The sequence below is a fragment of the Amblyomma maculatum genome, chromosome 2 (genome assembly GCF_055883805.1).
Source record: "Amblyomma maculatum isolate TAMU_Amacu chromosome 2, ASM5588380v1, whole genome shotgun sequence".
Classification (NCBI taxonomy): domain Eukaryota; kingdom Metazoa; phylum Arthropoda; class Arachnida; order Ixodida; family Ixodidae; genus Amblyomma; species Amblyomma maculatum.
Window position 1 is genome coordinate 79,992,061 of NC_139345.1, and position 13,720 is coordinate 80,005,780.

Here is a 13,720-nt window from a genome sequence, read left to right on the forward strand (position 1 = left end):
AGACGAAGGGGCGTCAAAAGTGGCCGCTGTTGATTTGCGTAAAACTGTATTAATCCGATGGAACTAGTTCAGGCAACTTTTATTTGTTTTTTTGTTTTTGTTTTTTTTTTGAGTAACTGACACTAAAACAGAACCGCGAAATTTGTCTATTCGCACCCATGGTTCGATCCTACGCAAAAGAATATAAGCGAGACCGCTATGCAAGTCTCGATATTGTGCATAATGGTTAAACATTTGCGCTATTTGAAAAACTAGTTTTCATCTTATGCTGAAAGTGCACTGATCATCAGGCCGCTAACGTAGCATTTGTTGAATAAGTGCAGCATAGAGATATCTTTCCAATAGAGCTTCGCAGGAAGTGTCGCTTCTATAGTTTACGGTGAACAGAAGCATTTGTGCGATTATTTAAATCGATAGGAATCTTTTTAGTGGGCGCAGACACAGTAATGCAGACACATATCTGGTGTTAGAGAGAACCCGGCCATTAAATTTAGAGCATAGGCTCTTTGAGGCATGACGACTACTTCTAACACACCGCAATAACATTGCTGGTGGACACAGGAAAAAAAAAAAAAAAGCGGCAACAAGTCTATTTAGTAAGCTGGTTAACTAATGTCTGATAAACCTAATTAACTATTACAGAAGGACGCCCATTTGCAGCTGGAATTTGTAACTTGCCGTTAGGAATGACAAAATAAGTGTCAAATTTTTTTTTACCAGCGATTTCCGCTTGCACCATGACTCACAAATTTTGTCTCTCTTGTGCCAGAAGAGGCGTGGCTTGGAAAAACCTGCGTTCTGACAAACGCCCATACCTACCATTTGGTAGACATTGGCATTGATTAGAACGCGTCACCCTCTTGACCCCGCCCACGCTGCAGTGCTCGCAGCTGCTTCCTGCTCTAGACTGCAGTAGTTAAAACGTTAATTACCAGGAAGTAGTTAACTAACTCACTAGTTAACGCCACTGGCTTTCTTTCCTTATGTCCACCAGCAATGGTGTTATGGTGCTGCAGAATCCATCTTCATACCCCAAAAACATACCTTTCGAAAGAAATGGCCTGTTTGCTTGAAACACTTCGTATATAGGCCTCCTTTTTGCTACCATGCGCTTATACTAACCTGCTTACCTATATTATTGCGTTACAGCCTTCTGCAATTGTTGGGAATCCGCCAATACCTACGTAGCATCTAACTCAATGGGGCAGTTCATATACAACATCACTGAACGTAAGTATAAAATCTTGTTTCGAATTGCCAGGGACTTTATTTATATACCCCCGCATTATTTTCTAGTGCATCGCACTTACATCAGAATGAAATTAAAGCCAGTATATAGATGAAATGTTAACAGCCTTGCTTACTCTCCTTTTTTTACCGGGTGATGTTTCATGGGTATGCATAATTTTGTTTTTTTTTTTACCTGCGCTGCAGGCTACAAAAGAGACAGACTGCAGAATGGCGAAATAGTGCGGGATTCTTTCCGCCGTTACATTTCTGGATAGGTGGCAGCTAAGAATCGACTACATTTGTCATCGTTCAGGTGGGTTAGAGACGGGCGTCCATACGTTACGCCAGCCGCAAGTGGCAGCCTATCAACAGGCTGCGGGGTCGGTGTCGTTCCTTCATCGAAGCAGTCAGAGAATTTCGGTCGAGTCTCCATTCTGGTATTTATGCGTAGTAAATAAATAAAATTTTTTCCTGTACTGAACACAAGTCAGTGAAAATCAATCACTTTGTAGAGTTATTCATTCCTTGCCCTACGATGACCAACTTATTCCATAAACCATCATTTCATCTTACAACTGAGCAGCGTCTGCCATCGTCACTCGTTGAGTTTCTAAATGTGAATTATTTGGCCTGTTATGAGTGTAAACCCCTCCTGCTTGGACAGCACTGCCGTCTTCATTTTTTTCTAAATGAGCAATTTTGGTAATCTGGGTGAAGTGATTGGAAATTAACCTCGATTTACCAGAGATTTTTTGCGTTATCTCCGTAGAGAAGGAGGGGAATGAAGAGAAGAGTTTTACTGAAACACTGAAGTGAGGATGGTTGTTACGCTGAGTATCAGTTGGTATTCTAGGACGCCACTGGTCGTCGACGCTGCCCAAGCTCTCTACACCAGGCCCCGCTGAGCCTCCAGGTCTGAGTTGAACAGGGCCGCCTCCCAACACTCCCTAGTTCGCTAACGTGCATATGCTGTCAATGTTTGTATTTCACAGTACAGATCCGTGGAATGTCCATGCGTGGCGCTAAAATCTCTACCTGGTCGCAACGGTGACCACCAGAATGAAGTGACGAGAAGACTTTCCGGCTCAGCGCGCGGTTGTTGGTTTCCGAGGCTGTCTATTTAACCTTGACCATGCACTCGCTCCCTTTTCTGCGGCGTTTGCAACGTCTTCCTGAGGTTTTTCGTTGCCAGAAATAATTAGAGTAGCACTAAATTTTTTAAGAAATAGGTGTTTTGCCGCGCCTGGTCTTTCATACTGTTCCGCCCTGATACATGATAGTTGTTTAAAGTATTATCATTGCTGATTAACAACGCTAATGAAAAAAACGTTACGAGGCATAATAGTAATAAAACCAAGGCAAAAGTTATTGCTTGAATATGCGCTGGTCTTTTAAAACAGTCATCAAGCTTTTTTCAAACTGGGAAAAAAAGCTGCAATAAAACTCTGAAACCCTCGAAAGTAAAATGAGCGTTTGTTTGTTTATTAATTTTATCCCACTGTTCTCTATTGTGCTCGTGCATTCTTCGGCAGAGTCCCCTTGTATGACTCGGTGCTGCTGTGGCCCCCGACGCTGCTTCGAGATGGACGTCCTAGACTACAGGAACGCTGTCGTCATGCACTTCGTGCGGCCTCTGCGATGCATACACACTTGCTGGTGCTGCTGCTTACAGGTGACACCCGCACATTTAATCTGCCTGGCCAGCTGAAACCTCGCATATCTGGTAGCTGGAAAAGAGTGCACGTTTTTCTAGAAGCTGTACAGTAAGAAAAAAAAACTAGATGATTACGATTCTCTGTACTGCAAATGATCTAGATGCACGCGCGTGTCTCTGCAGTTACAGATCACAGTTTAATTTTGCAAGCATACCTGTTACTTGACTAGCAACCCTGTACCCCGCCGGGGTGGCGCAGTGGTTACGGCGCTCGACTACTGTTCCCAAGGGCGCGGGATCGAATCCCGGCCTCGGCGGCAGCTTTTCGATGGAGGCGAAAAGCAAGGCGCCCGTGTGCTGTGCGATGTCAGTGCACGTTAAAGAACCCCAGGTGGTCGAAATTTCCGGAGTCCTCCACTACGGCGTCTCTCATAGCCTGAGTTGCTTTGGGACGTTAAACCCCAGAAACCAACCAACCAGCAACCCTGTCAATTCTGCCACTGCAGCCTTCTCCAGAGCTGCGTTTGACTGAAGCGACCGCAGACAGAGCGTCCCACATTATTCCGCTCTCACAAAGATCACCATCCACACCATCTTACACTTTCCCGACGTAGGCAATCGACTTGCTGTCCATCGATTCGAAGCATCTTATTAGTGATTTTGCTCTCTTCTCCTTCCTCTCCGTGTTGAATAAGGGATGCATATGTTACGATGGAGGGAATGATTAGATTTTCTCGACAGTCCTGTGGGATAGTTGATTTTTCTCGTAGTCGTCTATCTGTCTACAAGCCTTTACGTACCTTTTCGTGTATAGTTCTCCCCTTGGTCGTTCGAAATAATCTTTCCAGCTGCGAAATTCTAACAGCCCCCACTATTTCGTCCCACATCTCATCGAAGGGATACTCTGTGGATGGGGTAATTGGTAAGCCCAGGGCCCTTTTTATGTACCGTCGAATGAGAGAGTATAATCTCTGACCTGATATTTAAGAACGGCGTGGCATAGCTCACGCGGCTTATTACGTATGTTTGGGTTATTTAAGTAAGCTTCTTTCCTTCAAGCCTCGTCCTTTCAGCGCGATCCTTCTAAATATGTCAATGGCTTGCGTGGCGAATCTCTCTAACTTTTTGGATTGTCTCATCATTATATCCATTCTCCTGAATGAATAGTCCAAGGATTCTGATTTTATCTTCCTTTGGAACTCGTTTTCCTTCTACATCAATGTCAAATCCCCAGCTGCCCTTGCATCGGAGTGACTTTGGGTTATGGATGAATAATTCCGATTTTCGTGGCGAGCATGATAGACCCTGTTGTCACCGTGCATGGTCCGTGCTTGTGCGCCCTATTGTTCGCCTGTGGGCATGGGATTGATATGTGCTGTTGGTGCAAGGGCTCTAAGTGAGCCTGTTTCCATGAATCTTCTTTTGTGAGCCTGCTTTGCTTTGTCGAGACCCTGCAACTGCCAAATTGGTGCTGTCAAGGGAACCTCAAGAAAAATACAAAGAAATGTCGCCCTGTGGGAAATAGCCGGAAGTGCTTTTGTTCAACTGTTCACCCTTCCCGTCGAGAGGCGCTATTGTCAAGTGAGGAATGCCTATTGTCCAAAGGAGACGATCGGAATGACACGTCCGCTGACTTACAGGAGAAGAAAGGAGCATGACGAATACGGCCATTAGAGATTTCCCGGGAATGCAGGAAAGAGTTGCAATTGCCGGAAAGGGACAATGCTGGAAGCAGTATTCGTGGCGCACACGTACACTTGGGTTTCTGAGAAGGAAATCCACTTGCTGGAAACACCATATCGGATCTTTGCAGAAGAATAGAAATGTACCACGCCGTTCCCAAGCTCTACCCGCCAACAAGTGACCACGCCCGACGAAACAATACCGGACCAGTCAGTGCATCAGACCATCAGTGCAGTGATGTGTTCGATTGGATGCCGATATCTGAGGGGCGTGCCCTGGAACTGGTTGGTCAGCATCTTCAGAGAGAGGCTGGACATAGGGGGTTTTAAGGACGTTGCAGAGCACGAAATGACGCTCTGAGCCCTGGGTAAACGGCTCATCCAGACGCTTCTCGCTATGAACTCTTAACGCTTGCCGTTTTGCTGATATACCCTTTTTTCATGTAAATAAGTTTTCTCAAAGTGCCATTAAACCTGCTTGTATATATATTTACCAACTTCGAAGATTCAATCCTTCTTCAACCCGGAGTCTCTGCACGCTACCAAGTGAAGGCCGGGTCGACTTAGTCCCAGCGTCGCGACAACTGGTGACCAGCGTTGTGATCTGAATCTACAAGCCACAACATCTGGTGATTGGAGGTGGATCAGAATCTACAAGCCACAACATCTGGTGATCGGAGGTGGCATCTGAAGCTAGAAGCCACAACATCTGGTGATCGGAGGTGGCATCGCAAGCAACAAGCAGGAGCAACAATCGGCCAACAAGAGAGCAGCTCGGAACATCGATCGCATGTTTGGGTGAGTGCTTGGCTTTTCTTCTGATGTGGACCAGGTTCTAGAACAGGGTTAGATTTTAGAACTGGTAAAGAGGGTTGAAACGCCTATAGGTTTGGTAGTTTTCACAGTTGTTTTGGAAGTAGCCGACACTCGGAGCGATCACGGACCTACAAAAACTGCAGAAACCGGAACTGTTGCTATTGTGTGAGGAATTGGGAATTGATACAAGTGGTTTGGCACGAAAACTCTTGATTTTAAAGGCAATCACTGATTTGGGAACCGATGATGAGGAGCTCAGTGAAGCATGGAACCTCATCGGACAAAAAAAGGAGGAGCAGCTCAGACAGCAGAAAGAGCGGGAAAAAGAGGAAATGAGGCGTGAGCGTGAAATTGAGAGAGAAGCAAAAAAGGCTGGAGCAAGAAATTGAGCTCCGGAAATTAGAATTAGAGTTGAGCAAGAGGTCGGGCAATTGTCCATAGCGAGCGGTACCTCTTCTCAACAAGGAGGCAGATTTCAATATGTCAAAGTACATGCAGCCATATGTGATATCAGGGGATATCGGTCTGTATCTGGCTAACTTTGAGCGAACCTGCGAAAAACTGTCCTTCCAGCGAGACACTTGGTCTCAGAGATTATTGACGGTTCTGCCCTACGAGGCAGCGGAGGTTGTCGCGCGGCTAAGCAAGGAGGACGCGGACAACTACGAGAAGGTCAAGGCTTGCCTTCTGAGAAAGTATAGGCTTAGCGCCGAGGCATTCAGACAACGTTTTCGGAACGCTACTAAGTCCAGGGACGAGAGTTACCCTGAATTCCTGAACAATTTAAGAGTCAATTTGGGCGAATGGCTTAAGAGCACTGATTCCTATAGTGATAGGGACGCTGTAGTCGAGCGAATTCTTTTGGAGCAGTTTTAAAACTGCCTCCCAGAAAAAGAAAGAAATTGGTTACAGGACCGAGGTGACATTAGGTCGGCAACTGAAGCTGCCGAACTCATTGAGGAGTACGCTTCGCGCCGACAATTCAGTAACCCAACAGTGGATAGACCCCGCAATCCCAAGTTGAGTGTGAATTAATAACCGTCAGAAAAGGCACTTTGCTAGAGTTGCAAACGAAGAAAGGAAGGCTTCTTCAGGCAAACTCCCTAGAAAGGACGGCAGTGAGAAAAGTGGGGAAGTGACCAACGCGCAGAACACAAAGAACAAGCTTGGGGAAGCCGCTCACATGCTTTAGGTGTAATGAGCAGGGTCACATTGCCGTCAACCGCCGGAAAGAAAAGATTGCTTTCTCGTCTGTCAGTGACTGCGATGAAAACATGAAGCTTTCGGAACCCTACATGCATAACCTAGTAGTCAACGGGAAGCCTTGCAAGGTACTGCGCGATTCGGCCGCAACGATGGATGTTGTCCATCCGGCGTATGTGTCGCCTTCCGACTATACAGGACAGTGTGCATGAATCCACCAGGTAGTGGAGGAACAGAGTGTGTGCTTGCCCATCGCGAACGTGGTCATTGAGGGCCCTTTCGGCGAGTTAGCAACCGAGGCTGCCGTTTCAGGAAAGCTTCCTAAGTGCTATCCGTATTTGTTTTCCAACAAATCGGACATCCTGCTGCGAAAGAGAGGCATCCTTTTTCGAAGACAGAGTTGTGCAAGCCTTAACACGTTCAAAGGCGCGAGAACTAAGCTACACTGCTCATTCCAGAAAATTCCACAGCGGAGGAAACGGCAGTTAAAACAGTGGTCGATGCGGAAGATAGCGGGTCAGAAAACTTTGAGAGCGAGGCATCTCAGATAAGTCAACTTGAAAGTGAGCATGAGGACTTGAGAGTAACCTTTTGCCGCCAGTGTCTAGTAATCTCACGAGACTTCTAAGTGGAACCCGAGAGGACTTAGCTATGGAGCAAGCCAATGATCCCAAGATACAGGATATAAGGGAGCGCCACCGCGCCACTAAGACAGCAAAGAATATTTCTTTCGAGATGAGAAAGGGAGTGCTGTATCGCTTATTCAAGGATAAGTGCGGAGTAGAGCGGGACCAATTAGTCGTTCCCCAAAAGTACCGCGGAGACTTACTGCGACTTTCCCATGGCAGCTCGTGGTCATGTCACCTTGGAATAAAGAAAACAAAGCAGAAGCTGTTGCAAGAATACTATTGACCTGGATGTTTTAAGGACACGGAAAATTTTGTACGGTCATGCGACACGTGCCAGCGGTTTGAAAAGGCGCAAGATAAGTGGAAAGCTCCAATGGTGGTAGTACCAATCATTACTGAGCCGTTTCACCGGTTAGTAATAGATGTACTTGGGCCACTTCCTGTGACAGAGTCAGGGTACCGTTATACCCTCACTATGTTATGCCCAGACACAAACTTTCCAGAGGCTGTTCCGCTGCGCAAGGTGACGTCCGAGAGTGTAGTAGATTCGCTGCTGTCAGTGTTTGCACGAGTTGGATTCCCTTCCGAGGTCCAAAGTGATCAGGGAAGCATTTTCACAAGTGTCCTCACCACCTCATTTCTCGAGCGATGCGGCATTAAGGTAGTGCACAGCTCGATCCACCATCCGCAGAGCAACAGCGTAGAAAGATGGCATTCTGTTCTCAAACGCGTCCTGAGGGGACTGTGCTATGAAAACAAGCGCGAATGGGATACCTGCCTGCCTGCAGCACTTTTCGCTTTGCGGTCAGTGCCGCACGAATCGACTGGATTTAGCCCAGCCGAGTTGGTCTACGGAAGGTCACTGCGCTCACCTTTGCGAATGGTGCGCGAACCTGGGAGGGGCGCGGAGAAGACCCAACAGTAGAAGAATTCATTCTGAACCTCCTGAATCGCTTACATAACACTAAGGAACTCGTTGAGGCCAGCATGAAGTCAGCCCAGGCTCGTTCCAAAGTGTACTATGATAAGTCAGCCTGTCAAAGGACGTTTCGTATCGGGGACCAGGTGATGTTGCTGAGAGGTTCAAGGCAGAATAAGCTCGAAGTACAGTGGGAAGGACCTGCTGAAGTCGTTGCAAAGCTTTCTAACACTAACTACGCAGTGAAAATCCCCGGTAGGCGTAAAGAGTGCGCTTGCATTGTATGGGCCATTAAAAAATTGCAGTGATATCTTGGAGGGGCCAAATTCACAGTAGAGGCGGACCATTGTCCCCTGGCTTGGCTGCAAACTGTGACATTGAAGAACAGTCGCCTTCTGAGGTGGAGCTTGATTTTACAGCAGTACAATTTTGAAATAAGATACAAAAAGGGGAAGTTAAATGGGAATGCGGACGCGCTTAACCGCTCTTTCTAAGCGGTCCGAGGTGCTCCCCACCATGTATCCAAATTGATACTCAGGTTCTTTTTTTTTCGTACGCTTGTATATATGTGACTATGTAAAGCAGCACGTTTGGTTTTCTAGGCATACGTGGGTCCTGAGCGTCTTGAGTGTGGGCTTTTCTCGAACAACGATGGCAGTTTTCTTTTGACCTGGTCTCTTCAGACGGGAGCCTAGTGCTTGCTTAGACATGTGGTTGAGTTTCAGAGACAGCTCAAGCAATTTGGCCTACGACAATCAAGACAACTCGACAAGCGACAGCGAGCTTCAAGCATTCATGTGCAGGCCATTAAGTCGTCTCTTCATGCAGCAGCTGCGACTGCTGCCCTCCGTGACTCTTCTGGGGGGGGAGGAGGCTGTTGTGACCGTGCATGGTCCGCGCTTGCGCACCCTATTGTTCGCCTGTGTGCATGGGATTGATATGTGCTGTTGGTGCAAGGGCTCTAAGTGAGCCTGTTTCCATGAATCTTCTTTTGTGAGCCTGCTTTGCTTTGTCGAGACCCTGCAACTGCCAAATTGGTGCTGTCAAGGGAACCTCAAGAAAAATACAAAGAAATGTCGCCCTGTGGGAAATAGCCGGAAGTGCTTTTGTTCAACTGTTCACCCTTCCCGTCGAGAGGCGCTATTGTCAAGGCGAGGAATGCCTATTGTCCAAAGGAGACGATCGGAATGACACGTCCGCTGACTTACAGGAGAAGAAAGGAGCATGACGAATACGGCCATTAGAGGATTTCCCGGGAATGCAGGAAAGAGTTGCAATTGCCGGATAGGGACAATGCAGGGAGCAGTATTCGTGGCGCGCACGTACACTTGGGTTTCTGAGAAGGAAATCCACTTGCTGGAACCACCATATCGGATCTTTGCAGAAGAATAGAAATGTACCTCCTCGCCGTTCCCAAGCTCTACCCGCCAGCAAGTGACCACGCCCGACGAAACAATATCGGACCAGTCAGTGCATCAGACCATCAGTGCAGTGATGTGTTCGATTGGATGCCGATATCTGAGGGGCGTGCCCTGGAACTGGTTGGTCAGCATCTTCAGAGAGGGGCTGGACCTAGGGGGTTTTAAGGACGTTGCAGAGCACGAAATGACGCTCTGAGCCCTGGGTAAACGGCTCATCCAGACGCTTCTCGCTATGAACTCTTAACGCTTGCCATTTTGCTGATATACCTTTTTTTTCATGTAAATAAGTTTTCTCAAAGTGCCATTAAACCTGCTTGTATATATTTTATCAACTTCGAAGATTCAATCCTTCTTCAGCCCGGAATCTCTGCACGCTACCAAGTTAAGGCCGGGTCGACTTAGTCCCAGTGTCACGACAACCCCTACTGGCAGCATAGTCTACGACAGTATCCGCTGCCGATTTCAGGCGCTCCTCAATGCTCGCATCGCTATCCTGGTTAATACAAAGATTGATTTCATCGGCATGTATAGTGAAATTTAGCCCCTTTATGCTCCTCAGAGCTTCTGGGAGGCCCCTCATCACCACGTTGAAAGGGAACGGGGAGAGAACCAAGCCCTGCGGCATCCCCCTGCTCCCTAACTTCACTCTGGGGGACTGAATGTCTCAAACTTCATGCAGACAGTTCTGTCTGACAAAAGGTGCTTGATGTACTCGTATGTCCATATACCTACCCGATTTCTTGGAGACCGCGGAGGATCGCCTCCTGTTTGGCTTTATCAAAATCTTTTGCTAAGTCCAGGCCGAGAATCACTTGGGCGTCTCTAGAACGCGAGTCGATTATGTCGTATTTGCGTCAGATAATCACGTCCGGCGTGCACAAGCCCGGTCAAAAGCCGACCATCTCGTGCGGCCAGAGGTCGTTTTTCTCCATAAAGCGCGTCAGTCGTGTCTGGACTACATACCCCATCAATGTCCCCATGCATGAAGTTAGAGAAATAGGTCTTAAATTTTCTAGTTTCGCGAGTTTGCCCGGCTTTGGGATTCGAATTACGTTTGCTGACTTCCACAGCCGAGGCAGGCGGCCCTTAGTCCAAATTTTTTGCGTATACTCAATAAGAGCGCTGATAGAGTCATCGTCCAGGTTTCTTAAAATTTTATTAGTTATCCCGTCAGGGCCCAGGGCCGATTTCATTTTTAGTCTGTGGGGTCCTGCACCACGTATCCGTAAGGCCCGTGCGCGTCGCGCATTCGAAGGCCGCGTCACTATCCCAATGCCCCTGCGCGGTGCCTGTTTCCCTCTCCCCACTCGTTCGGGGATAACCGGTCCCGCGCGAGGGGGCTATAAAGGAAGCCTCGCGCCGCCGTCGCTCTCTCTTGGTCCCTGCCTCCTCGTTCCAGCTTCGCTCCTGCTTCGCGCCTGGAGCTTCTGCACGGATGACGACCCGCAGGCCGCAGCCCCCCGGACGACGACCTAGCACCGACTTCGACGATCCCTGTGAGATTAAAGATGCTTGTCATACGGCCCACTGTGTGTTTGTCGTGCGCATCCCTCGGGCAGAGGAATCGCCCACAACTGGCGCCCAACGTGGGGCTGAATTAGCACCCATGTGGACGATTTCTCTGCCAACGTGGCAGCACACGGCAACACGACGGGCCAGTCCTTTGTATGTTAGGCGCGACGCCATTTTGAGATTAGGGCTATCGTGTGTGCAGATGACACGGAGTGTAGTATAGTAGTGTTTGTACAGTGTTTTAATTTTGTTTTGGGTTATGTGTGTGTTTTTTAGTGTCGGGCAGTTTGTGTTATAATTTTTTTAGTGCATATGTTAGTTTTATGAAGTGTTTAGCCTTTGTGACTAGCCTCTTGATGCGGGCTAGATGGTAGTCGTGCGCGTGTAGGCTCCCGGCCGGCCTTAGTTGTTGAGTGCAATGCCTCCGAGAAAAGACGTGCCAGATAGGGCCGCCGCTTCGGACGCCAGTGAGTCCGGAAGTGAGGTGAGGGATGCGGTAGAGTCTGCGCAGATTACCGATGCGGCCGCCCTGATGAGGCAGATGAACGAAGTGTTGTCGGTGTCCACCCGTCAGCTCGGTTCGGTGGCTAGCGCCAACCAAGCCACAGCGGCGGCGACAGTCTCACGTGCGCGGATAAATGTAGAGGTTCCCTCCTTTTCCGGCTACACGGGCGTGAAGTCAGTCCACGAGTTCTTGCAAGAACGCGAGGATTATCAGACGGCACTGGGTTCCCCAGACGACGTGGTGCTAGCGCGGGCAATCCCCGTGCACTTGTTGAGAGCGCGGCGCGGTGGAGACGCTGCCAGCCGGCCTTCCAGTCGATGGCAGACTTCACAGATCGCTTCCGCGCCGAGTTCTTGCCGCCCGATTACGAACGCCGGATGCTTGAGGAGCTAGCGTTGCGCACACAGCACCCAGAGGAGAGCCTCCTCGAGTATGTACGCGCAATGCAGGAGATCTACAAGAGGGCACATCCCACGGCAACCGATCTAGAACAGATCACGCGCGTGATGAGGCAATGCCATCCGCGCTTCAAGCTGTATTTGCGGGGACGTGGTTTTGCAAACCTCGAGGCCCTAGCACAGGAAGCGAAGGTAGTACAGGCGGATTTACTCGCTGAATTGCGCTACCAGCCACCCCCCAGGCCAGCCGATTTGCTAGAGCCGCGATGCGCCTGGACCGGAGGCCAAGACTCTGTGCCGCGCGCCACAGGCGCAGACGTAATGACGGTAGGGCAGGAAAGGCCAGCGGAAGGCTCCGCGATTCCTCGCGCTCTTGACCCGTACGCGTTCGAGCAGCGGTGTCGAGCTTGGCTCGCCAGCGACGTCCGCATAGGCGCGGAGAGAGGGGAAAGACGTCCCCAACTGCTTCGTGGAACACGGCATCCCCCGACCGCGTGGCAGGTGAACGATCGGCTTTGCTGGAATTGCAACCAGCCGGGCCACGTCGCACGAGAGTGTCAAGTAAGGCGTATGCAGGGAAACGCGGACCGCCGGCGGCGATAATTGGTAATACCAGCCTGTCGCCGTCGGCGGGAGAATTTCGTGGAAGCCACGGCGGAAAATGGGAAATGTACTCCCACGCCGCGTCACCGGGCGACCGCACCGGCGGCGCAGAGGCTTTTGTCCCCCTCGCCTGTAGAGCGCAATGAATGTTGTCGCGCTCGAGCCCTTTTATGCTAGTGCGTTTAGTTGGTCAAAGCTACTGGGTACTCGTTGACACGGGCTCAACTCTGTCATTGTTCGGTGATGATGTTTTCGAGGCCTGCCGTAGATGTAACATCCGTGTCAGGCCAGCCGAAACCCCTTTGAGCTTAGCAGCAGGGAAGACAAAAGCAGAGGGAGCGGTACGTCTGGTCCTGCGTTTTGACGGCAGGAAGCGGAGGCTTCGCTTCGTCTATCTGCCCGGCTTAGCCATACCAGTTATTCTGGGAAGGGATTTTCTTTCGAGCGAAGGCATTGTGCTTGACATGGGGGAGAACGGCTATTGCTACAGCCCCTCCACCCCCCTCATTCCCTTTGTTAGCGCACCCAAACAGGAATGCGTCGCTCAGCGGGCGAGCGTCCACGCTTGTGCGGCAGAGGGCTCCTCCGCGACACTGAATGGTAGCCCATTAGAAGCAATTATCGCGTCCTTCTCAGGAACCGGTACTCAGCGCCGAAGGCTCGTGGAAACTTTACTCCCTTTTTCGGATTGCTTCACAGAGAAACCAGGCAGAACCGACTTGCTTCAGCACGAGATCGAAACGGGTGATGCGCGTCCTTTCAGATGTAATCCGCGGCCGTTAAGCAAGCATAATAGACAGCTTCTCGACAGCGCCCTTGACGAGATGATAGATACCGGCGCGGTGAGACCCTCACAAAGTCCCTGGGCGTCCCCAGTGGTTCTAGCGCCAAAGAAAGATAGTTCGGTCAGGCTGTGTGTTGATTATCGCAAGCTCAACTCACTGACGCCTGTGGTTGCGTACCCTTTCCAGTCGATCGAGGCTGTAATGTACACGTTAGGGAACGCAAGGTTCTTCACAGTCCTGGATGCAAGCAGAGGGTACCTGCAGATTGAGGTGGCGGAAGGTGACATTCAGAAAACCGCATTCACCTGTCACCGCGGGCTCTTCGAATTTACTCGACTCCCGTTTGGTTTGTCTAATGCACCG

General features: G+C 49.6%; 1 protein-coding gene across 1 annotated transcript in view; it reads left to right on the forward strand.

Moving 5' to 3' along the window:
• The first annotated feature begins 1,153 nt into the window (after positions 1–1,153).
• LOC146199091 (phospholipid scramblase 2-like) overlaps positions 1,154–13,720 on the forward strand; it is a 28,239-nt gene continuing 15,672 nt past the window's right edge. The window contains exons 1-2 of the mRNA XM_084592706.1: positions 1,154–1,230; positions 2,763–2,902. Of these exons, the coding sequence (XP_084448832.1) occupies positions 1,200–1,230; positions 2,763–2,902 (171 nt within the window). The 5' untranslated portion in view covers positions 1,154–1,199. The remainder of the gene's footprint in view (positions 1,231–2,762; positions 2,903–13,720) is intronic.